Source organism: Vombatus ursinus, unplaced genomic scaffold, assembly GCF_900497805.2.
Source record: "Vombatus ursinus unplaced genomic scaffold, bare-nosed wombat genome assembly UNPS02014924.1, whole genome shotgun sequence".
In the NCBI taxonomy this organism is placed as follows: domain Eukaryota; kingdom Metazoa; phylum Chordata; class Mammalia; order Diprotodontia; family Vombatidae; genus Vombatus; species Vombatus ursinus.
Window position 1 is genome coordinate 2,642,640 of NW_020954702.1, and position 26,681 is coordinate 2,669,320.

Sequence of the window (26,681 nt, forward strand, 5' to 3'; positions counted from 1 at the left end):
AGCATGTGTAGTACTTATAAGTTTAAAAAAAGTGGATAGTGTGAAATGGAAATTCATGGTTATATAATGAATCCTCTCTTTATATTTTGCTGTGTACATAGAAATGTTCTTTCTTTTCTTTTTTTTTGGTCTTTTTAAGTTCAAAATGAATAAAAATTTTTTTAAAATCTATGATTGGTTAAAAAATAGAGAGATAGATGAATGGAACAGACAAGAAAAAGGAGATTCAGAAACAATGGTATATGATAATCCAGTGTTTGATAAAATGGAAAATGTAAGTTTCCTAGGGGGAAAAACTTTTTTTTTTTTGGATAAAAACTGCTAGCAACACTGGGAAGTAGTTTGGCCAAAAAAAAAAAAAAAGCCAAAAAATTGGCTTAAACTAACAACATTACACCATATCCTATTATAAAAGGATATATAACCCTAAAATTAATGAAAGGAATATAAAAAAAATCAGAAGAGAAGCAGATTATATACATCTCACAGCTATGAGGTAGGAGATATATATTCTTTTGTTTTAATTTTTACATTAGTCATGTTTTAAGGAAGAATTAAAACCAATAAAAAGAACCACAAGAAAGAGGAAACAAAACAAAACAGAAGAAAAAAAGAATAAATAGTATGCTTTGATCGGCATTCAAACTCCATAGATCTTTCTCTGGATATGGATAGCATTTTCTGTCATGAGACTTTTGGAGATTCTTGCATTGCTGAGAAGGGCTGAGTCTATCAAAGTTAGTCATCGCACAATGTGGCTGTTAGTGTGCACAATGTTCTCCTGGTTTTGCTCACTTTACTCAGCATCAGTCCATACAAGTCTCTCCAGGTTTTTCTGAAGTGGGCTTGCTCATCATTTCTTATAGCACAATAATATTCCATTACATTCATATACAACAACTTGTTCAGCCATTCCCCAATTGATAGGCATCCCCTCAGTTTTCAATTCTTTGCCACCACAAAAAGAGCTACTATAAATATTTTTGTACATGTGGGTCCTTTTCCCATTTGTATGACCTCTTTGGGATATAGCGCAAGGTTAGAACACTGAGCTGACTCTAATAAGGTGAGTTTCAGTAGGAACAAATGTAAACTCTTGCACTTCGGTATGATCAACTTCGTAAGTATAAAACTGGGAAAATATTAGACATCAATTCCAAAAATTATCTGGAGGTTATAATGGATTGCAAATCCATGAGTTAGCAGCATCATATGGCAGCCAACAAAGCTAATGCAATCTTGGGTTGCATTAAGCAAAGGCACAAATACTAGGAATAGAAAGATGATAATACCATAGTATTCTACCCTTGTCAGACCTTACCTAGATTATCATATTCAATTCTGTATGTCAGTTTTAGAAAGACATCGACAAGCTGGGGAGTGTCCAGAGGAGGGCAGCCAGGATGGTAAAGTTCCTTGAGTTCATGTCATATGTTGGTCAGATGAAATGCCTAAATATTTTTAGTCTGAATAATGGAATATTTGGGGAAATGTGGGAAAATAATATAGCTATCTTCAAGTATTTGAAGGAAGGACTGTGATGTAGTAGACGGATTAGACTTGCTCAGTTTGGCTCCAGTGGTCAAAACAATGGGTAGAAATACAAAAAGGCAAATTTGGGCTTGATGTTGAGAAAAAAAATTTTAATCATTAGACCTGTCCAGAAGCAGAATAGGCTACCTAAAGAGGTGGGTTTCACCTTTCTGGAGGTCTTCAAGCAGAAGACCAATTGTCAAGTACATTGTAACAGGTGTTCTTTTTGTATATAGGTTAGCCCAAATGCCTGCTGAGATCCCTTCTAATTACCAAGGTCTGTGATTCTTGAAGTACAGAGCCTTGTTGCTCAGTGATTCTGATTCAAATATCCTTGGTCATACTTTTTGAGCTTTATGTTTGGAAGAGACTGAGCAGGAGATTAAGAAGGTATTTCCATTACAGAGGATTTAGATTTCCTTCTACCTCCTAAATTCCCTACTTCCCTAATTCACTTGCAGTGAAAGGGTGTGGTATAATGGAAAACCCACAAATTTGTAGTTAAGAGTAACTTAGATTTGAATTCTAAGTGCCATCTATTATTTGTGTGACCTTGTATAAGTCATGTCACCTTTCTTGGGCTCCAATTTTACTTTGTAAGACCTCTTCTTCCGTTCCTAAATTTTATTTTATAAAACTTCATCCAAAGGACAAAGCCAAAATTGATCTAGCAGTTGTGTACAACTGCTAGTTTTTTTAAAAAAACCCAAAACCAAACACATCATTTGAGCTTTTTCAATGAAAAGTTAAAAAACTCAACGTAATCAATAGGACATCAAAATAAAGCAGTAATAAACTTTATTGTTATCTGAGCTTTAAAAAACAAAAAGGAAGGGGGCATATTAAAACATAGCCAGTTCTAAACAGTTCGGATATTTCCTATCACAGAAAATATGTATACAGCCAGTAAAAGTATACATAGTATATTAACATTTATCAATACATTGCACACCAATTCATTCTAAGTAGGATGAATACACAGAGGCAAGTCCCATAATAACCTTGTTTGTCTTACTATAGCAGAACTTCTCTAATGAGACTGATTAAAAAAAATTAGACTGACTTTTCACAAAATGTCAAAATTTATATATCCAAATAAGAAATGTTTCCATTAAAAAGTTGTCTCATGAAATATTACATTATTTCAAGGATGCCGCAATTTTGGGAATCCCTCTTTTGAAGCAGCCTTCTGAAACAGATTAAAAGCCTTATAAAATCTCACTTTCACCAAAAATCATTTGGAACAAATCAGAAGGGAAAAGTGGATGTTCAGAAGTGGATAATACTGTTTTCATTTAAAAGAAAATTAGGTAAATGAAAAAAAGCAATGAGTTTTCAAATGTTTTGTGTTACATCACCATCACTGGAATAAGTACTTGTGGACTATGTGGAGCCTTACCTAGAGTGGCTAACTTTGAAAGGCAGCTCATTTGAATATAAATTTCGATTTTTTTTTGTTTGTTTTAAGTCTCATTACACTATTGACTTAATATAGTAAGTAGTTCATGGATTATCCTATTTATATTTAGAAAATATAAATTTCTGTTTTTTTTCTTTTGTCATCCTAAAAACAATGGAAAACATATCATTATATGCTTATTGAAACTGACATTAAATCTTTACAAAATATACAACCATTATTTACAATATGGAATAAACATAGGGACTTGACCTCTAATTTCATTAGTATAGAGAACTCCCAGGTGAGGAAGCTTCCTCAGGTCACCACCTTCTCTGCAACTTATACTCTTGGAGAGTTTACTAGAACACTGATATGCCAGAACTGAAACAAACCAGAGGCATAGAGAGGCTTATTCTAACAAATCCAAGGTTTTGACATCAAATCACCTATCATTCCTCCCCCACCCCATGTCTATGCTAAGTGATCAGAGAACTCATCTTTTTAGTACGGACATCTTAATGTTGTAGGTAACTTAGTTACCTATGTTTCATAAACATACCAAGGTAGAAACTGAAAGACTGATCGTACAGGTACATCATCTCTCACACATAGCACGCTGCTCAGCTTAAATGTAAGGAGCCAAAAGACACTCCAACCAACATTACTTCAGATAAGACTCCATTAACTTCTCCATGGTAACAGATTACACGCCCAAAGGAAAGTTAAAAATGAAAAAAAAATGGTGACTACAACGCTGATAGCTTAGACACCCATTTTCTTATATCCGTCTTTGGCCAATGATACCTGAATTCCTGAGACAAGTTGTTTATAGCTGGATAGCTATTTAACATTCTCTCTCATTCTAACAAAGGAATGTGGCAAGAACCCCAAATAAGGCCCTTCCTCACCCTACAGATTGAGACATAAGACAAACACTCACTAGGGACCAATCTAAGTCTTACTTCGACGTAACAATGTGGCAATTGGACCATTGCCACGTTGTTCCATCAATTGTTGACTGGTCTGAAATTTGAGGCCTTGAAAATTGATATGTGCCCCATGCTTTAACAAGATCTCCACAGTCTTTGCGTGCCTTCCCCGGGCTGCCAAGTGCAGTGCAGTATGCCCTTCGTCATCAAACAGATTTATGTTATCTGAAGTAAGGAGCTCTTCCACCACTTCAGAATGCCCATTGGCAGCAGCAAGGTGGAGGGCTGTCTGGTTAAGTGGGCCCCCAACTAAGATATCAGCTTTTTCTTCCATCAACAACTTAGCAGTGGCAAGGTGTCCATTTTGGGAAGCCAAATGGAGGGCAGTATAGCCTTCTGCTGTCATAGCTTCCTTCTCAGCACCTCGGTTGAGAAGCAATCTTGAAGTGCTTGTGTGCCCAGTTTCTGCAGCAATGTGGAGGGGAGTCTGCAAGAGCAGATTCCGGATGTTGACATCTGACTGTAGGTCAATAAGAATTCGTGCCACACGGTAATGACCTCGCTGGGCTGCCAGGTGTAGTGGGGTCCTCCCATCCAGGGTCTGTGCATTCACACTCACACCTGGCTGTTTGGCAAGGAGCTTCACAATGGGTAGGTGACCTTGCCACGCAGCATAGTGAAGAGGCATCCAATCATCCTTCCCTTGGAGAGTCACGTCAACACCCCTCCTCAGAAGGAGGCGCACAATGTTCTCTTGCCCATGCTGACAGGCAATGTGCATAGGAGTTCTCCCCTCAAAATCTACTTCATTAAAGGAGGCATTCTTATCTAACAGGAGCCTGAGGCTGGATTCATCCCCATTTTGAGCAGCAAAGTGCAGAGCTGTCCACTGGTCTTCATCCTTGGCATTGACATTTATCTTCCTGGCCAGAATGAGTTCAATAACATTCTTGACTCTCTTTTCTATGGCCACATGAAGAGGGGTCGAGCCTTTTCTGTTGGTGAGATTGGGGTTGGCATTATTAAGAAGGAGCCACTTGACACATTCCTCTTGACCTGCTTCCACTGCCAGATGGAGGAGGCTGGAATTCCCATCGAGGACCAGGTCAACATCCTGGGGCTGTAGGATCTTCATCAACTTGCTAGTATCACCAGACATGATTGCTTCTGCAAGCTTTCTTTTCTGGATATCAGTTGTACTAATATCTGGGAAAGAAAGGGAAATACAGTTTTTTGTCTGGGATCTATTTGTAAATAAGATAGATAATATTCTATTATGCTCAATCTTTTACTATGTTAAAGGTTTCAAAGACCAAGAACACATAAACGCTCTCACCTGACATAGTAAATTATCCTGTTATTTTATATAAAGACAAAGTTTAGGCATCTCACTTTTCTATAGCAGCTCATGGTTTAGAAGTACTTTCCTCACAAATCCCTTCTGAGGTAGGTGGTATTTTTTACCTCCAATTTATTTACAGATGAATAAACAAGTTTATAGAAATGGGTGACTTACTCAGGGTCATTATAATTAGTAAATAACAGAGGATTTGAACTCACGTCTTTTGACTCTAGTAGTAATAGCTAGTATTTATACAGTGCTTTAAGGTTTGCAAAGTTCTATACATCTACTATATCATTTGATATAATCCAATGAGGTAGATGATATTATGATGCCCATTTTACAAATAAGGAAACTAAAACTAAGAGGTTTAGTGACTTACTCAGAGTCACGCAGCTAGTAAGTGTCTGAGGGTTTTAACTTAAGTCTTTTAAATTCCAAGTCCAGCACTCCAGCACTGCACTTCTAAGACCAGTGCATTCATTATACCACATTTCATAGTTTCTGCCCTTAGGGAATTTACTGTAGAGGGATATGAAATAATTACAAATAACAAACACAATAACTTATCAGGTAAAACATGATAAGGATATAAGGGAGATACAAGCAAGGGGCTATGTGAGAGTCAGGATAGGGGAAGGGAGAAACTGATGACTTCTTGTAGGAGGTAATATTGCTTAAAATCTAGTTTAAATTGATGTTCAATCTTCCATTTAAACAAAAGTATTTTTAAAGCAAGCTTTTCCAGACATGTTGAAGACAAAGGATCCATAAAAAGATAAGTCACAAACAATAAATTTAACATTTAAAAGCTTAATTCTGCAATATGGACAAGGACAGCTTCACTCCCTAAAACTAAAAAATGTTATGGTAAAAGCTCAAGGCTAACCGTAAAGGGTTTGTCCTCTTCAAGGGTACAAAATAACAGACGGCTGTAAAATGACCCTTTTCTTTTTTGGCAAATAACAAGTCTCCTGTTTCAGTAAGAAAAACTAACTGGTATTTGCCTCACAATTTAAGGTTTACATTCAATATTGAATTCAGTATTTAACCCAATTTTCTTGAACTTGTGAAAATAAGATTCCCATCCCTCAAATTTTTAAGAGAATTCTATTCAATTCTCTTCTGTGCACACACAATTGATTTTACTCTACTGACAAATTATGCTTCTTACCCTCAGGAATGTGATTTAGTAAGATAAGAATTATACATAAATAAACATGATACAAATTAGACTATGTAATACAACTTGCAAAGTCAAAAATCAGATGAAAGCAAGATCATTTCCAATGGGAAGAAATTTGGAAGGCTTCATGAAGGAAGGAGGAGCAGCTAAAACCAGTGCCTCTAGGAATAGCAATCTGAATCGAACCAAAGACTTTAAAAGTGCTCACATACAAAGATAAGATAGAAAGCAAATATGCTATTTTTCCTCATGCACTCTATGATCCAAATAAACTCAATGTCCCCAAAATGCATTTCATGTCACAGGTTCCCACTTCTATTCCTTTGTTCACATTGCTGTCTAAGCCTGTAATACTTTCTGCCTCTACAGTCAGTCCTTAACATCCTACCTGCATCCCTCAAAACTCTATCTCCATTTTTTCCTCCATGAAGCCTTCCTTGACCTCACATTGGAAATTATCCTTCATATGATCTATGACTTTGTATAATTTATTTACGTACATACCTTATCATATTAGATCATAAGCCTTTTGAACATAAAGACCATGATTTGTCTTTGAATCTCCCTAAGCACTTACGATAATATATTGCACACATGAGACTATTACTAAGCATTTATCATTTATTAAATGTAATTGCATGTTGAATATCACTGTGATATACAAATCTTCTGAGTTCCTTTACAATCTGACCCCAACTTTACTTTTCTACTCTCCTCTGCGGACCCAGCACTCCACATAAACTTGCCCACCTTTGTACTATTGGCCAAACTGGGATAAATCCACAGGATTCTTTGCACATTGCCCAGCTGCCCCATCTCCACCTGTTGAAATCCTATATATCTTTCAAGGCCCCAATTTTCATGATTCCTTCCCTCATCCTTTCAACTCAGGCAAAAGTGATTTTTATAATTACATTCAAATATTAAATCATAGACTCATCAAGGAGATGGGTCATATTTTTAAAATATATGTTGACTGTATAGGATATCATAAATTAAATGGATGAGAGGAAAAGTGAAAGAGATAATTACACTTTTTTATTGTTAAATATCTAGCTATCAAATGTTACACTGTGTAGTTGTTCACAGACTACTCGGCATTCTGGACTTTATGACTGTCCTCTATTCATTATATTTCAGTCTCCCAGACAATGGTGTCTTACTTACCACTTGTTGAATTCTCTCGTTCAAAAGAGAGAGATAGGGATCCTCGGGAAGAAAAGGCTGAATCCACTGAAGATACACCAGAAAGTCTTTTGCCACTGCTAGAAGATGCAAGTTTAGATTCAGAGGAACTACGGCTCAGCTCTTCTGAGTGTTTTATAGTCTGAGAAATTCCAGAATCCAGCTGGGACAGTAACTCTGAAAGACTATAGTCTTTATCAAATGTTGGTGTAGATGCACCCTTAAATTGAGCTGGGATAGACATCACCTATTTAAAAAAGGAGGGAGAGAAAAATAAATAAGAGGTCAACTTTCCCACCTGTTTGCTCTAGCCTCATATAAATGTGTAAAACCATAAGGAATTACTAGGGGGTAAGAAAGGCAAAAACCAGGATACTATAGACTGGAGAGGAGAATGTTTTAATTCACTTCTAAGGAGTTTAGATTATCACTGTGCTTTGTTAAAATTCAATTTTATTATTATCACTTTTTTCCCTAGGGAGTGAACCTTAAGTCCACAGAACAAGAGACTAAAATAAAGTAGGATTGACTTTTTTTTTTTTTTTTGGTGTCACTATTGAAAAGGGAGTTCAATTTCAGGATGGATAGGGGAAGGCTACTTTCTGAAATGAATGTGATGTAAAAACAAAAAGCGTCAAGGAAACATCATTTTTTTAAATTGGTAAGAACACCCAAAAGAAACTAAGTTGTAAGGAAGTATAGGCTGGTATAGGCTAATAATCTGAAAATGCATCTAGCTCTATTACCAGAACTATAATTCTTCTGGCTACCTCATGAGGTCACAGACTGGGAATTGGAAAGAATATCAGGAATCACCCAATCTCAGTCCATTTGACAGATGAAACTGAGGTCCAGAAAGGTGACTTGCTCAAAGTCACAAAGTTGGGGTTTACAATCACCACTTGGGTGTAAGTTCAGGATAAAGATTGGGATCAAGTTGCATGAGAAATGAGGAGGTCGGGCAAGATTTTTTTGTATGGCCTCACCATTTGGCTCACCCTCTCCCCTGGGCTGTTTGTCAGACCCTGATTCTATACCAGTTTTTCCAGATGGCCAGATGTACAGAGATTTGTGACATGCTGAGAGCTACAAATATGCCCAATTTTTCATCAAGTTTTATCCTACATCTCTCCTCCTTTTCTCAGACTAACTCCTAAAAAACAAAAGCAACCCTGTCTGTACTTGCCTCTATCCAATCACTTCTTACTCTTTTCAATCTAGCTTCTGACCTCATTACCCAATTGAAACTGGTCTCTATAGTTACCAGTGATCTATTTGTCAAATTGATGGCCTTTTCTCAATGCTCAACCTTTTTTAACCCTTTAAATTTTTTAAAAATTTGCATCATTTCAGAAAAATATTAAATTTAATAATTCATTGTAAATTTGTGGGTTTTTTCCTACATTGAAATTTTGATGATGCAAATATTAAGTCATGTAACTGTATAGTATCATACTGTAAACAAGTTATGACATGCACATATTCCTGCCAATGCATGGTGGACTTCCTGACAGTGCACAAAACCTGCCAATACTAGATTGTTAAAACCTTTGGGCGGACTTGACCACTGATGGGTTATAACTTTCATTTTTTATGTTTATTGGAAAATAATGTAATTACTACAACTTTAACTCTGTTATACAACAAATGAAACATGTATGAACATTTTTTTCAAAATTTCTTATCTTTTCTTCTTTCATTATTTTTATTCAATACCCCCCAATTGTACCAAAGGCTAGTACTGCCCCCCTGCATTGGTCTAATGATCCCCAGGGGGAAGTATCACCCACTTTGGGAACCCATTTAAAATAAACTGTAATTAATTCAAATTTTAATGGTTATTAAGAAAAAGTTATTTCTGGGTAATGTTATTTCTAACAAATATTTAATTTAATTTAAAATAAAGTAAATTTTTAAAAATTTCTTATGTACAAGACTTCTTTCCCTCACATTCTGGCCTTCTTGAAGTTACAGAAACCTGCTACCCTTGTAAGGTACACCACCCAGATCACCATCTTTACTACTGCATTTTCTCATTTCTTTCAAATATAAAATGTAAACTTCTTGAAGACAGTTCCATTTTTAAAAAAAATTTCACCAGGCCTAGCACACTGTTCAGTGATTAACAGTTGTTGATTTGTTAGCTACCTTCTCTTCTTCATCCATATTATGCCCTCTAACTGTGGGTGTATGCCAAGGTATATCTTTTCTTAAATCCTCTTCTATCTACATTCTCAATGGGTAACTATCAGCTTTATGGGTTTAGTTACAACTTTGCTGATTACTCCTAAATTACTCTTAAATCTGTATATTAACACTGTTTCTTAACCTCTAGGCTTGCATCACTAACTGTTTTTTGCACATTTCAGACCGGAAGTCCCATAGACATCTCAAACTCAACAAGTCAAAACTTACACAGTGGATAGAGAACTGGGCTTGAAGTTACAAACATCGGAGTTCAAATGATGCATTATATACTTACTAGTTGCATGACTTCCAACTATAAAATGAGGGAGTTGATTTTGACAGCCTCAAAAATTCCTTCCAGTTTTAAACCTAGGATCCTATAAACTTTGAAACTTCCTTATTTTATTATCCAGGGCACTATCACTCTTCTAGTTACCCAGGTTCACAGGCACATCAATATCTTTGACTTCTCACTACCTTTTACCTCACATGATCAATTGTTAAAACTTGATGTTTCTATGTGTCTTTCACATCCAACTTCTATCTACTCATAGCTACCCAATTAGTTCAGTCCCTCATAAACTCTCACCCTATTGCAATAACTTCCTGAAAGTCTCCCTGCCTCAAATTTCTTCCCATTCTAAGCCATCTTTCCCACAGCTGCCAAAATGAAATCCTTAGGGACAGCTAGGTGGTGCAGTGGATGCAGCACCAGCCCTGAAAGTCAGGAGGACCTGAGCTCAAATCTGGTCTCAGACCAAACACTTAACACTTACTAGCTGTGTGACCCTGGGCAAGTCACTTAACCCCATTGCCTAACCAAAAAACAAAAACAAAATGAAATCCTTAAACATAGGTTTGACCACCTTTCTCCTCTACTCAGTAAATTGCAGAGGCTCTCTATTACCTATAGGATAAAATGTAAACTTCTCTGGTGTTTAAAGCCCATCACTACCTGGTCCCAACTGACCTCTCTTCAGCCTTATTATACACAGTTCTTCCTTCTTCATTCAGACCAACTGGCACCTTTGCTCACATGTTTCCTTGCAAGACATTTTATCTTCTATTTCCATGCTTTTGCACAGTGATGCTTGGAATGCACTCACCTGCTCACCTCTGTCTTTTATAACTCCTTACTTCATCCAAGACTCAAGTGCTACCTTTCACATGAAGTTTTTCCTGAACCTCCCCTCACTCCATCAATCTATCTTCTTTCCAAATTAACTTATTTATTTTGTATATATTTCCTATATCCCTCATATTTTCACATTACATGTATATATAGAATGAAGACTAATTGAGGGCAGTGACTGATTAATTATGTCTTTGTATATGCAGAGCATAGTGAGTAACATATAAAATAGTACCCCTTAAGTATTCCTTCCCTTAAGTATTCCGCAATGTAGTTTGGAGGTGACTCTACTTTCATGAAAGCTGTACTACTAGAACACAAGCCCTGAGAAGTATCACCAAAGCTAGAAACCCCTTATAATACTGGTCTAGGGATAAACTGCGTTTCTTTTGCAGAAAAAGTAGTCAAGCTAAATTCAGAAAGGCCCATCACCAGAATTCTGGCCATCAGCTGCTGCACATTATTTAGCCAAAACAAGTCATGGAGAGGTTGCCACCTCCACTGATAAAGAGGTAAATACCCACACCAGTGAAATCATAAGTATTCTGCAAATACAACATTAATGTATGGTAGTCAACTTCCTTATTGTTAATACTTGATAAACATTGATGGAGTGTCTACTGTGTGCCAGACACTGTGCTAAGCATTGGGGATACAAATATAAAAAAAAAAAAACAGAAAAAATTTCTTAAGAAAAACATCTTATTAGAACATTATAAAGGTATTTGTCTTGAAAAGCCACTAAAACTTGAAAAGAGCAAAGTGATTTGTCAATACACGCAGCGAAAGACTTCAAACAATTTTCTAAATCTATCTATCACAATACCAGATGGATATCAAAAAGTATAAAAAAAGCATGATGTCTGGTATTTCCTAATGATGAGGATCATAAGGGAAAGGGAAATGTTTGTGGTTTTTAGAATGGAACACCAACCTTTTTATGTTTTTAGTCTTTGTATTTCCAAAGAATAGCATAGTATCATGCACATAGTTGGTATTTAATAAATGTTGGTTTAATTGCAAGATTTAATGGCAGAATCTAGAAATGGTGCTAGATTCCTTTATTATGACAGAACCTAATATCTCCTCTTAGAATCCTTCAAATTAGTCCCTAATCTTTTGGACTACCAATTAGTACAACATAACTATCCACAGGTTATGAAAGAAACATAGTGCTCCCTGTTAGGTGAACACAGAATCATAAAATTTCAGAGTTGGAAGGGATCTTTTAATAGAGGCCATGTAGTCTAACCTATGCACAAGAGAAATCAGAATTACAATCTCATACTGTAATTCAGCATGATTAAAATCTCCATCATCATAGTAGCTTGCAGTGACTTTTCTACTTAATATGGATAGTTCATAATCTTTTCCCTTAACTTCAGATTAAAGAATTATATTGAAGTCCACAGTGCCACTGCTTGATACTTAACTCACAATAATAATTTCCAGATTAACTATCTAATTCAAAATCCTTTTACTGAATGGTTCCCACAAACATTTCTATTCTAATTAATCTGTAATTCATTTGCTCTTGCCTATATTTCTTATGTTGCTCAGGACTCAGGGAAGAGAACAACAGCTCTCACTTACAGCATTACCTAGTTATAATTTATGAATGGTAAAGCAGAAGATATAATACAAGCATGTGCTAGCCTATAATACTGTCCTTTTATTCTAGTTCTTGATATGTCATTTCCCAAATAATGTCCAACCAGGAGCTGGCAAACTCTTCCAGGACTACTAACTGAGTTGAGTGACTCCTGAACATTAAAATGTTCACTATTTTATACATGGGTTAACAAAGGAAGGGAATGGAAAGGGAATGGAATAAGTATTTCTATAGCACCTACTGTGCGCCAAGCACTTTACACTGAAATCCTCACAATATCCCACTGAATCCTCACAATAACCCTGAGAGGTGGGTACTGTTTATTATCTTTATTTTATAGTTGAAGAAACTGAGGCAGACAGACTTGATGCTTAGCATCAAGCTAGGCATAGCTAATTAAATGTCTAAGTCTAGATTTGAACACTGGACTTTTGGACTCCAGGCCCAGTTCTCTATCCACTGGGCCATATAGCTTCCTCAAAGGACACTGAAGCCCTTAACAAAGGATACTAAAACCCTTAACAAAAGCATGAATCTAGGGTAAGAAGGCGTAAGGTACCTTTGAATAGACCAATGATGAAAAAAAAACAGCTAAGAATGCAAATGGAGTAAAATTCCTTCAGTGCTCTAAGGGAGAGGCACAGGGATAGTCTGACAAGACTGCCTCACTTCCCAAGTGTTACTGGGTTATTTTCATGTGTGTACTATGTCATTAAACATGTGACAATGGAAAAACCCGTGGATACAGAGTCAGAACACCTAGATTCAAATCCAGTTCTAACATTCACTAGCTGTGTGACTTAAAGCAAGTTATTTAATCTCTAGGTTTCAATTCCTACATCTGTAAAATGGGGACATCTCCTTAAGGATCAAGTGAGATTAGGTCTACAAAATACTTATGTCTACAAAACATGTGACCTGCTATTATTTTCTATTATCGTGTTATCCATTCCCCTATTTCCAAGGGACTTAGAAGGATTCACCTAATATCAGATAATCTATTCATCAGTCTTCTTTAGGGAGTCTGTTCCACTTTTATGACCCTAAAGTTGTTTAACTGTGTGCTTAGAACAATGCTTGGCACGTGGTAGGCATTGAATAAATGTTTATTGAATGATTTAAGAATGAATAATGTACCTCTTATCGCATCTTGAACAGTAAAAAAATGATTCTGTATCTTAAATCCTAGCATAGATATAAAAAACCAAGTCATATGGTCTTTTGACCAAATTAACAAAGCTCATTAGAAAAGGTTGGGGCCTTATACTTCAAAATGTCAATGTCCTGCAGTTTGACATTGGCCAAGCACTCACATCATTAATATCATTCTCTCAGGGAAAGGGAGAGGAATAATGGGAAACGCAGAGAAGTAAGAAATTAGTTTAGAGTTGCCACCCTTAGTTCAGGGGCCTGAAGAATGAAGGAACTTATTGTTTCATTTCGTGAAATGGAGACCTTCAGTAAACATGCACACAATTCATAAATTTATAGTCAGGATGATACTTATGAGGTAAGATTTAAATAATTGAAGTAGTATTTACTGTTTATGTGTAGGTAAAGTCAATATTTTAAAAGTGGCAATTTTACCTAATATATTTATGTAATGCCATCCCAATTAAATTACTAAAAAGTATCTGAGTTAAAAAAATAATAAAAAAGTTTATTTGGATGAACAAAGGGTCAGAAACTTCAATCTCTCAGAATGTGATTGGGTTGGAATATTGCTATGGTGTAGGAAATGATGAGCTGGTTTAATTAGAAAAGCATGGAAAAATTTGGACTTATGAAGGAGGATGCTGTCCATCTTCAGAGAAACAGATGGCAAGTGGAGATAAGCATGGTACAAACTAACATACATATACACATACATACACACACACACACACACACACACACACACACACACACATCTATATATGTCTCCACACTTAATTGTAGTCTTCTTTGGGTGAGGGAAAGGGGAGAGGGGAAAAAAAATAAAATAAGATGTGCACAGCAGAGAACAAAAGAAAACCCAAAAGGAAGCAAAGAAAAGATGGACAGCTTTGAATAAAATGAATAGTATTTACTATATAGGGCTTTCTTGAAATGGAAATTTATTGTTTTATATTGAATCCTCTCCTATGTTTGGCATGTCCAAGGCAATGTTAGTTTTTTCTTTCTTATTTTGTATTTAAGTTTAAAATAAAAAAAAATATTAAAAAAGAGGCCATCTAGTCCCACTTGTCTGAATATACAGAAGAAGAAACTAATGTCCCTAAAGGTTAACTGACTTGTTCAGTTTCACCTAGGTAAGTATGAGAGGCAAGATTTAAACACAGAACTTCTGACTCTATAGCCAGCATAGTCTTTCCATAGTAAGATGCATTTTAGAGAACTATAACAAGACCTTTTAAAAAAATGTTTTTAAAATTTTCAGTTCTCAGGAGAACGCTGTACAGAGTAACAGCCATATTGTATGATGACTAACTTTGATAGACTTAGCTCATCTCAGCAATGCAAGGATCTAAGACATCTCCAAAAGTCTCATGATGGAAAATGCTATCCACATCCAGAAAAAGAACCATGGAGTCTTAATGCAGATCAAAGCATACTATTTCCTTTTTTTCCCTTTTGTTTTGTTTTGTTTCTTCTTTCTTGTGGTCCCTCTTATTGGTTCTAATTCTTCTTTACAACATGACTAATGTGAAAATATGTTTAATAGGAATATATATGTAGAGCCTATATCAGATGGCATGCTGTCTTTGGGAGAGGAGGGGAAGGAGGAAGAGAAAATTTAAAATTCAAAAGCTTATAGAAGTGAATGTTGAAGACTAAAAATAAATTAATTAAAAAAGAAAAGAAAAAAAATTTCCAGTTCCAAATTCTCTCCTTCCAGCTCCTACTCCACCCATTGAAAAGGTAAGAAATATGCTACCCATTATACATATGAAGTCATGTAAAACATATTTCTGCATTAGTCATGTGTAAAAAGAACTTAGACATTGGTCAACAGTATACAAAACAACAACAACAACAACAACAAAAAAACAACTAAACTACCCCTGAGAAGTTTTAGACAAAAGTGAAAGTGCTAGAAGGGCAGGTTTGATAATTCAGGATTGTGAAGCCAATTCTAAAGAATTTAATCTCAAGAAAAAATACTAACCTCAGTTTTTAGCTCCTGGGGGTTTTTTATATCCAGGTCTTGGACTGTTTCTTTTATTTCATCATCAGGTTTTTCACATAGGTCTTCAGTTTCCGCAGTAATTTCTTTGAAAGAGAGAGAACATATTATTCCTCCAAATACTCAAGTTAATATTCAATCTGAATTTTCTGTGCTTAGTGATATTATTAAATACTTAAAATAACAATAACATGAAGCCTTGTACTTAGCCAGGGAATAGATATAAGGTGAATGTCAACTATTAAAAGTTCTTCACATGGCATAGATATACTGAAGAATCCACCTAGCTATGGTTAATAATGAAAATACATATATAACCATATAAGGTATTTGTGAATATGTGCTCTGCTAAACATGTGAATCTGAGGTGGTTCCAGTCCTGAAGCTGTAGGGATAGCTAGATGGCACCATGCATAGACAGAGTGCTGGGACTGGGGTCAGGAAGACCTGACTTCAAATCTGGCCTCAGAAACTTACTAGCTGTGTGACCCTATGCAAATCACTTAACCTCAGTTTCCTCAACTGTAAAATAGAGATAGTAACAGCCCTATCTCATAGGGTTGTTGTGAAGATTAAAAGAGATAATAGTACAGTGCCTGGTACATAGTAGGTATTATAAGGATGCTTATTCCTTTCCATTTCCCCCTTCTTCTCATTCAGCTGGGTTGCTGGAGAGTTAGGCCCACTGCATAAAATAAGCCATTCTACAGTGCTTATTTGGACATGGAAAAGTTCCACTGTCGCTCCATCCTCTCCAGCCACCTCTTCCATAGCCTCTTTGCAATTGCTTTGTCACCTACATCAGAGACAGAAAGAAACTTCTGCCCTGGGGGGCCCTCCTTCCAAGAGGTAGTGGTGACTAACTCTCCTGGGTCATCATTTCAAGAAATTCTAGCTTTTCCTGCCACCTCCTTCACACCCTCCTCAACACAATTGCGTACTTTGCCCTTTCCTCATTGTTTCATTAGATTATGAATCATAATCAAATTAAAATTTCTGCCAACGATTCTGGATGGGATGTGTCATTCACCATCCCAACAACTTTTAGTGCTAAAGAACTTCTCCCAGATCTGGGGACCACCTCTTCCTTAAGAGTGTTATCTCCCTTATTAAAATGTAAGCCATACCCTTAAGAGTGTGAGCTCCAGAATATGGGGGATAAAAGGCAGGGACTCACCTGAGCTCCCCCAAGTTTCCCTCCAAACAACTTTAAATAATGCCTCAAAACAAATTCTGGAGTGGTGGAACCCACAAAATCATGGGGTTAAACAATTTTACAGCCCAAGATAACTTGGAAGTTTATCAGGAAAGGTCTGTCACCCCAGGGTGAGGGTGGAGCTCAGCCAAGTGCAGGCTGTGAGAGCACAGGACACGTCATAACAAAACAGCAACAGGCCTTGGGGGCAACTGACTAAGGAACTGTAAGCCTGCAGATGGTAAAGGTGTTGAACAACTGGTCAGAAGGAGATTACAGGGTTCTCTTTGCTGGCACTGGGGGCAGGACTCTGTTGCATTGCCCATACTCAGATTTGGGTTGCAGTCCTGGTTCACAGTACCAGGGCGAGGAGGAGCACTAGCACATCAGAACTTGTGGCCACAGGAGAGCAGAGACCCTGGTCACACTTTCAGGGAGGAAAAGAGTGCTTGTGGTCACTCACAGTCCAGAACACAAGCCAGCAGGGTAGTAAACACACTTCTCCTACACCACATTGGAACATACCACCTTGGGAGAAACAAAAGCTTACAGATCCCCCCAGAACCGGCTCTGAAAACAGCTGCATAAAAACCTGAAGCTTAAGACAGTGCACTCTCCACCCTGGGAACATAGATCAACTTTAATGTAAAGTTGAAAGTCAAGAAATAGGCTGGGAAAATGAGCAAACAACAAAAAAGATCTTAACCATGGAAAGTTTTTATAATGACAGGGAAGATCAAAACACAAACTCAGAAGAAGACAACAAAGCCAAAACTGCTATATCAAAAGCCTAAAAGAATAATGTAAATTGGTCTCAGGTCTCAAAAGAATTTCTGGAAGAGCTCAAAAAGGAGTTTAAAAATTAAATAGGAGAGGTAGAGGAAAAAATGGGAAAAGAAATGAGCGATGCAAGAAAATTATGAAAAATAGTGAACAACTTGGTAAAGGAGGTGCAAAAAATACTGAAGAAAATGCTTGGTTGGTTGGTTCTTGTCCTTCCTTATTGAAGAGGACCAAAATGACATCACTATGTTGGAGTCAAGGTACAATGTGTCCAACCATGGCTGACCAAACCAGTATGAGTTCAGAAGGCTCTACCACAGGTTGGGCACAGACAGTCCACATGAACATTTGGAGTGGAAATGTCTCTAAATTTGTTCATCTCATGTGTCTTGTGAGCTACTGAAGTTCTGCTTTGCTCATAGAGCACATCACCTGGACAGTGTCTTTCAAGAAATTATCAAGGAAAACTACCCTGATACCCTTGAACCAGAGGGCAACATAGGCATTGAAAGAATCCACCAATCACCTCAGGAAAGAGATCCCCAAATAAAAACTCCAAGGAACATTATAGGGAGATACATTATAGGATTACACAGAACTTGGCAGCTGCAACATTAAAGAAGGAGGTCATGGAACATGATGTTCCAGAAGGCAAAAGAATTAGGACTACAACCAAGAATCACCTACCTGGTGAAAATAAGCATAAAACTTAAAGAGAAGAAATTGTATTCAATGAAATAGAAGAATTTCATAAGGGGAAACATAAGAACTTTCATAAGGGGAAAATCAGAATTGAACAAAAAATTTGATCTCCAATATCAAGATGCAAGAGAAGCCTAAAAAGGTAAAACAAGAAAAGAAAACATAAGGATTTCAATGGAGTTGAACTGTTTATATTCCTACATGGAAAGATGATATTGGTAATTCTTTTTTTTTTTTTTGTGAGGCAACTGGGGTTAAGTAACTTGCCCAGAATCACACAGCTGGAGAGTGTTATGTGTCTGAGGCCAGATTTGAACTAAGGTCCTCATCCAGGACTGGTACTCTATCAACTTTGCCACCTAGCTGCCCCTGATATTGGTAATTCTTAAAAAAATTGTACCACTAATAGGACAGCTAGAAGGAATATACATAGACAGAGGGTACAGGTATAAGGTGAATTCAAGGGAGTGACATTAAAAAAACAAACTAACAGATGAGAGAGAAGAATACACTGGGTGCAGAAAGGAGAGGTAGAATGGGGTAAATTATTTCACATGAAGAAATTCAAAAAACCTATTACAATGGAGGAGAAGATGAGAGGGTAGGCGATGGGCATTGCTTGAACCTTACTCCCATCAGCATTGGCTCAAAGAGGGAAATAATAAACACAATCAATTGAATATAGAAATCTACCTTACCTGACAGGGAAGTAGGAGGGGAGGATGTTAAGTAAAGGGGTGGGGGGCACTGACAGAAGGAAGGGCAGATCAGGAGAGGTGGTAGACAGAAGCAAAACACTGGTGAGGAGGGAAAGGGTGAAAGGAGAAAAAGGACAAACAGGAGGAAAAATAGAATGGAGGGAAATACTTAGTAGTCATAACTTTTTATTTTTTTTTTTGGCTAGGCAATGGGGTTAAGTAACTTGCCCAGGGTCACACAGCTAGTAAATGTCAAGTATCTGAGGCTGGATTTGAACTCAGATCCTCCTGAGTGCTGTATCCACTATGCCACCAAGGTGCCCCATAATCATAACTTTGAATGTGAATGGGATGAACTCTCCCATAAAATGGAAACAGATAGCAGAGTGGATCAAAAACCAGAATCTTACAATATATTACCTACAAGAAACACATTTGAAGCAGAGAGAAACACACACAGTAAAGGTAAAAGTCTGAAGTGGAATATATTCTGCTGCAACTGAAGTAAAAAAAAAAAGCAGAGGTAGCAATCCTGATCTTAGACAAAGCAAAGCAAAAATAGATCTAATTAAAAGAGATAAGGAAGGTAATTACATCTTGCTAAAAGGCACCATAGACAATGAAGTAATATCAATACTAAATATGTATGCACCAAGTGGTATAGAATCCAAATTCTTTTTTTTCTTTTTTTCTTAATTTATTTTGATTTATCAATAATCACTTCCATATGCTTTTGAGTTTAAAATTTTTCTCCCCCTTCCTCCCCACCGCCCTCCCCAAGACGGCACATAATCTGATATAAGCTATACATTTACATTCATATTAAACCTATTTTTACATTAGTGACATTGTAAGTAGAAATTAAAATGAATAGGAGGAACCATCAGACAGAGGAAACAAAACTCAACAGAAGAAAAAAAAATAGCAATTTGGCTTCCATAGTTCTTTCTTTGGGTGTGGATAGCATTTTCCATCACGAGGCTTCTGGAGATGTCTTAGATCCTTGTATTGCCAGGAAGGGTTAAGTTTGTCAATATTAGTCATCACTCAACGTGGCTGTTACTGTGTGCAACGTTCTTTTGGTTCTGCTCACTTCACTCAGCATCAGACCATACAAGTCTTTCCAGGTTTTTCTGAAGTCAGCCTGTTCATCATTTCTTGTAGTACATTCCATCACATTCATATACCACAACTTGCTCAGCCATTTCCCAATTAATGGGTATCCTCTCAATTTCCAATTCTTTGCCACCACAAAAAGAGCTGCTATGAATATTTTTGTACATGTAGGTCCTTTTCCCATTTGTCTGATGTCTTTGGGATATAGCCCTAGAAGTGCTATTGCTGGGTCAAAGAGTATGCACATTTTTATAGCCCTTTGAGCATAGCTCCAAATTGCTCTCCAAAATGGTTGGATCATTTCACAACTCCACCAACAATGCATTAGTGTTCCAATTTTCCCACATCTTCTCCAACATTTATCATTTTCCTGTTTTGTCGTGTTGGCCATAGAATCCAAATTCTTAAAAGGGAAGCTAAGTGAGTTACAGATTCATGACCAAACAAGATAGACAGCAGTATGAAATGTAAAACAGATCATTTTGATTATATTAAATTAAAAAGCTTTTTGCACAAACAAAACCAATGCAACCAAGATTAGAAGGAAACCAGAAAGCTGGGAAACAATCTTTACATCAAGTGTCTCTGATAAAGGCCTCATTTCTCAAATATATAAGAGAATTGAATTTATAAGAATACAAGTCATTCCCCAGTTGATAAATTGGTCAAAGGATATGAACAGGAAGTTTTCAGATTAAGAAATCAAACCTATTTTTAGGCATATGAAGAAGTCCTCTAAATCACTTTTGATAGAGAAATGCAAATTAAAACAACTCTGTAGTACTACCTCAGACAAATCAGATTGGCTCATGTGACAAAAAAGGAAAATGCTAAATGTTAGAGGATGTGGGAAAATTGGGATACTAATGCATTATTGGTGGAATTGTGAACTGATCCAACCATTCTAGAGAGCAATTTGGAACTATCCCCAAAGGGCAACCAAACTGTGCATACCCGTTGATACAGCAATATCACTAATAGGTTTGTATCTCAAAGAGATCCTAAAAAAGGGGAAAGGACCTACATGTGCAAAAATATTTATAACCGTAATTTTTTTTGTTGGCAAAATATCAGAAATTGAAGGGATGCCCATCAATTGAGGAATGGCTGAACAAGCTGTGGTATATGAATGAAATGCAATATATTGTGTAATAAGAAATGATGAACAGATTTGAGAAAAACCTAGAAAGACTTGTATGAATTGTTGTAAAATGAAATGAGCAAAATCAGGAAAACATTGTACCCAGTATCAGCAACATTGTGCGATGATCAACTATGAATGACTCAGCTCTTCTCAGTAACACAATGTTCCAAGACGAGTACAAAGGACTGAGGAAGGAAAATGCTATCTACATCTAGATAAAGAACTGATAGACTCTGAATGAAGATCCAAGCGTACTTTTTTCACTTATTCTTTGTGTTTTTTTCCCCTTTTGATCTGTTTCTTTTTTTACAACTGTGATTAATACAGAAATATGTTCTACATGATAGCACATGTATAACCTATATCAAATATCCTCCTATTTCTGGGAGAGGGGAGGGGGGGAGAAAAATTTGGAACTCAAAATCTTGTAAAAATTAATGCTAAAAATTGTCTTGACATGGAATTGGGGGGAAAATATAACTCCTATTTTAAAAAAAGCTACTCAGATACACAGGGGCTGCTAAATCCCACTGCTGTTTCATTCTAATGAGATGACTCTATGACTTAGGCCATCTGTCTGCAGAATTGTGACTACAACTTCCAGTATATCCTCTTCTGCTGCTTTGTCATTTGCCTGTTGCTACAGGACTTTGAAATGGAAAAATGGTATGGATGATATCTTTTGATTCACGCATAAATTGGATTTAAGTGACAGAGTTGTGTGAAGTCATTGGCCTCACTTCTCTTCCAGAATCATCAGAATCTAGTGGCAAAACAAAAGTCAGGATGACTGGTGTTGGCCTGAAATGTATTGGGTGACCTTTGTGCCTTTGATGTCTAACCAAGCTCTAAGCCCTCCACAGTGCCTGCTTCAGCCACCTTCACAGTCATTGGAACAAATTGTTCTAATCTGCTCATTCCACCAGGGGAATTATTCCCATGTTTGGACTAAACACCCTCCTAACTCACCAAAGAGTTGGAGACCCTCTCAGTTATGCTCAACCTGGTTTAGCCCAACTATCCAAATGGTTTACTGGAGTGTGGCTGCTGGGCATGCTACAGCTTCTTGGAGCCACAGGTGAGAGTTGGGTGAATCAAGTGGACATCAAAGGTGGAAAGCAGCCCTGGAAAGGACTCAGTAGCCCTCATATCAGTATCAACAGTATTCCCTGAACACACCTTAGATCACACCTTAAAAAACAGAATAGGCATAATGTATGTGCTTATGATGGAATTCTATTGTACTATAAGAAATTATGAGCAGGACACTATCAGAAAAATCTGGAAAGACTTGCTTGGGCTGATTGCAAAGTGAAATGTATTGTGTACAAAGTAACAGCAATATTGTAAGATGATCAGCTGTAAATGATGTAGCTATTCTCAGCAATGCAACAGTCCAAGACAACTCTGAAGGACTTATGATGAAAAATGCTATCTATCCCCAGAGAAAGAGCTGATGGTGTCTGAATCCAGATGGAAGCATACTTTTTTAACTTTTTTTATTTTTCTTGAGCTTTTTTGTCTTGTCTATGTTTTCTTTTACAACATGACTATTATGGATATGTTTTACATAATTACACATGTATAACCTATATCAAAATGCTTGCCTTCTCATTGTGGGGTGGGGAGGGAGGAAGGGAGAGAATTTGTAACTCAAAGTTTTAAAAAGGAATGTTAAAAATTGTTTTTATATGTAACTGAGGAAAATAAAATACTAAATAAATAGAAGAAACGACAGATAGGGGCAGATGGTAGTCAGAAGTAACACTTTTGAGGATGAACAAGGTGACAGAAGAGAGAATGTAGGATAAACGGGGTGAAATGGGATGGAGGGAAATAAAGCCAGTAATCATAACTGTGAAAAAAAATTTATAGCAGTTACCTCTGATAAAGGCCTCATTTCTCAAGTATATAGAAAACTAATCAAATTTATAAATATAAGAGCTATTCCCCAGTTGTAAATGGCCAAAGGATGTAAACAGGCAGTTTTCAGACAAAGTAATCAAAGCTATCTACAGTCACATATAAAAATGCTCTAAATCACTATTGATTAAAGAAATGCAAATTAAAGCAACTCTGAAGTACCATCCCTCACCTATCAGATTGGCTGATATGTCAAAAAAGGGAAAACGACAAATGTTGGAGGGGATGTAAGGAAATTGAGATACATGCATTGTTGGTGGAGTTGTGAACTGATTCACCCATTTTTATAGCAATTTGGAACTATGCCCAAAGGGCTATAGAGCCATGCATACCCGCTGACCCAGCAATACCACTAGTCAGTCTGTATCCCAAAGAAATAAAACAAAAGAGACCTATATGTACAAAAGTATTTATAGCAGATCTTTTAGTGGTGGCAAAGAATTGGAGATTGTGGGGATGCCCATCAATTGGGGAATGGCTGAACAAGTTGTGACATATGATTGGGATAGAATACTATTGTGCTATTATAAGAATGAGATGCTCTCAGAAAAAACTAGAAAGACTTCCATGAACTAATGCAAAGGGAAGTGAGCTGAATCAGAAGATTGTATCGTAAGGGCAATACTATATTATCATCAACTGTGCATGACTTAGCTTTTCTCAGCAATACAATGATCTGAGACAATCCTGAAGGACTTATGATGAAAAATGCTATCCATCTCCAGAGAAAGAACAGATGGAATGTGAATGCAGATTAAAGCATACTTTTTAAACTTTGTTTTTTTTTTGTTTTGTGTTTTCTTTCACAATGTGACTAATATAGAAATATGTTTTGCATGACTGCACATGAACAACCTATATCAAATTACTTGCCTTCATGTAATTGGGGTAAAAAAAAATAATAATAAAGAAGAAAGTAAGTTCTAGTCCTGGTCCATAAAGTAGGGCTATCATACTTTTGTATTGTATCCTCAGTGCTTAGCATAGGTCTTAGCACATAATAAACATTGTTATGAATTAATTATTCATTCACTAAAGCCACATATGCCTCCATTCAGCTTGTATTAAATATTTTTTGCATAGAAGGAAAAAGAACTATCTTTGACTGCACACAGTTGTCTTAAAATGGAACAAATCAAAATTCCCCTTATTTAAGATTTATTTTTTGTAAAATGGTCCCTTTCGCAAAGGAACAAGACCACAGTAGTAGCTTAATGCTATACATAAAAAAGGCTATTGTGCCAAATATTATTTCAATATTCGTTGTAATTAGTTTATGCCAGAACATCAGATGTTCAAATGCAGTATCTTTTGCTCTGCCAAAGCTAGCCCTAAAGGACTAGGGTGACCTTTACATCTAGTATTTTCATTTTGGGTGTTGGAAATAAAAATGTTATGTTGCTGCCTTTGCTAACATTTTCATTCAGGTTTTAATCTTGGACTATATTTTCCTATGTTCTGTTCCTCTCCAGGCTTCCTCTACTTTTCTGACTGAAACCTTTCTCAAGCCCTGGAATTGACACATTGGAAATACCCTTTGCCACTATGGCTTCGCCCTCTGATTAGATGTCTTGTCCCAGAGCCTTCATTAAAGGGTTGCACACCTAGGGGCAGCCATGTCTAATTCTTTTACAGGCAGCCTTCTGGACTATATTACTTCAACTACGGTTTTCTAGAACCCCCACTCCAATTGGGTAGCTTTGTTCCCCACCCCTCCTTTAATCTTCCTTTTGTTAAATGTGTGGTCTTCTCCCATTAGAATGTAAGCTCCTTGAGGGCAAGGACTGTCACTCTTTCTACTGGTATTCTTAGCAGTTAGCAAAGTGCCTGGCACATCAGTAAATGCTTAGTAAGTATTAGTTGACCAACTAGCTGTATTGTGCAGTTTGCATGACTAATTCAAATACATTGTGGTTTCCCATCTGTAAAATGAGTGACCAAACCAGATGACCTCTAAGGTCCCTGTGTACCTATTCTGTACTCTGAACTTTGTCACCTTAAGTTCAATGGAGCAATAAAACAATAACATTTTGAAGAGAAGTGAATGCTAGGGCATCTTATTTTAGGATAGACAATAGCTATATTATCAGGTAGCACATTACCTTGAAAGCTTGGCCGACTTTGGGGATCATCTTGCCAGCATTTCTGCATGAGTCTAATCAAGTTATTACAGGCACGAGGTCTAGATTTGGAAATCGGGGGTAGCTCCAGGCGATGGCCTTTGACTACTTTTACCATAATATGCAGAATGTTTTTCTCATCTGAAAAGTAAAGGCAAACAAGTTACAGCAGATCTAATTAAATGAAAGGAGAATTTTTTATCTCTGGTGTAAAAAGATAACTATGGGAAAAAGCACAGAGAACTATTAAATTTAGATTACTGAGCTATTAACAGAACTGTTACGGAAATAAAATTTTCCATAGTGTTGCATATGTCTTTGTTTAACCCTTTTTTGGATGTTAAGCTCCTCACACTGTTCTCTTATCTCTCCACTGTGCAGATCCTCACTTAACCTTCTTTTAGATGCCTTTTTCAGTCCTCCTTAATCTTAGTGCCTTCCCTCTGGTATTATATCTACTTTACTCTGTATGTATCTTGTTTGCACATAGTTGTCTCCTCCATTAGACTGGACTCCTTGAGAGCAGGGACTTTTGTCTTTCTTTTTATCCCCAGCACTTAGCAAAATGCCTGACACAAAGTATGCATTTAACCAATTGTTGATCTGACCACCCAAAGATGGGCTTTGGAGTTGAGAAAAAAAACAACTATTTATCAATCAGTAGTCAAGTCGTTGATAATGATTCACTGTGAATTTACCTACACTTGTTCTCCGACGATAGTCAAAATTGGTTACTAGGACAATACTTCAAACCTTTACCTATTAATGTCTGCAGAACATTGCTTTAAAAAGCCTGTTTTGGTCCACACCACAATGAAGTAGAGAAGAATGATTTCAATGGAGGTGATATTATACACAACAACTCAACAAATCCTCCTCTTTCGTTATAGTCTTTGATAATGAGGTGGTTCTCCAGCTTGCCAAAGCCACACACTCTATATATTCCTTTGATCTCATTTCCTCTCTTTTTCTCCAACATATCAATAGCCCCAATCATCATCCCCACACTCTCTCTAATCTTCAGTCTCTCCTCATCTACTGGTTCATTCTCTAATGCCTGCAAACATGGTCAAGTCTCTATCATCCTTTAAAAAAAAAATCCCTTACTGTTTCCTACTATATCTGCTAGCTACTAATTTATATGTTGACTTCCCTTATTCAACTACTTTTTAACAGTCATCTACATTTAGTGTCTCCACTTCTCTTACTCTTTATTAAACTCTCTGTAATCTGACTTCAAGCTCATGATTTAAATGAAAGTGCTCTCTCCAAATTTACCAAAGAGATACTCTTTCCTTTTTGGGTTTTGTATTCTCTCTTGGTTCC

At 36.8% G+C, this 26,681-nt stretch overlaps 1 protein-coding gene across 2 annotated transcripts in view; it reads right to left on the reverse strand.

Moving 5' to 3' along the window:
- Positions 1–2,342: 2,342 nt before the first annotated feature.
- RIPK4 (receptor interacting serine/threonine kinase 4) overlaps positions 2,343–26,681 on the reverse strand; it is a 62,187-nt gene continuing 37,848 nt past the window's right edge. For both annotated transcript variants that reach the window (XM_027843585.1, XM_027843586.1), the window contains exons 5-8: positions 25,338–25,496; positions 15,657–15,760; positions 7,560–7,824; positions 2,343–5,070 (exon numbers count right to left, since the gene is read on the reverse strand). In XM_027843585.1, the coding sequence (XP_027699386.1) occupies positions 3,887–5,070; positions 7,560–7,824; positions 15,657–15,760; positions 25,338–25,496 (1,712 nt within the window). In that variant the 3' untranslated portion in view covers positions 2,343–3,886. The remainder of the gene's footprint in view (positions 5,071–7,559; positions 7,825–15,656; positions 15,761–25,337; positions 25,497–26,681) is intronic.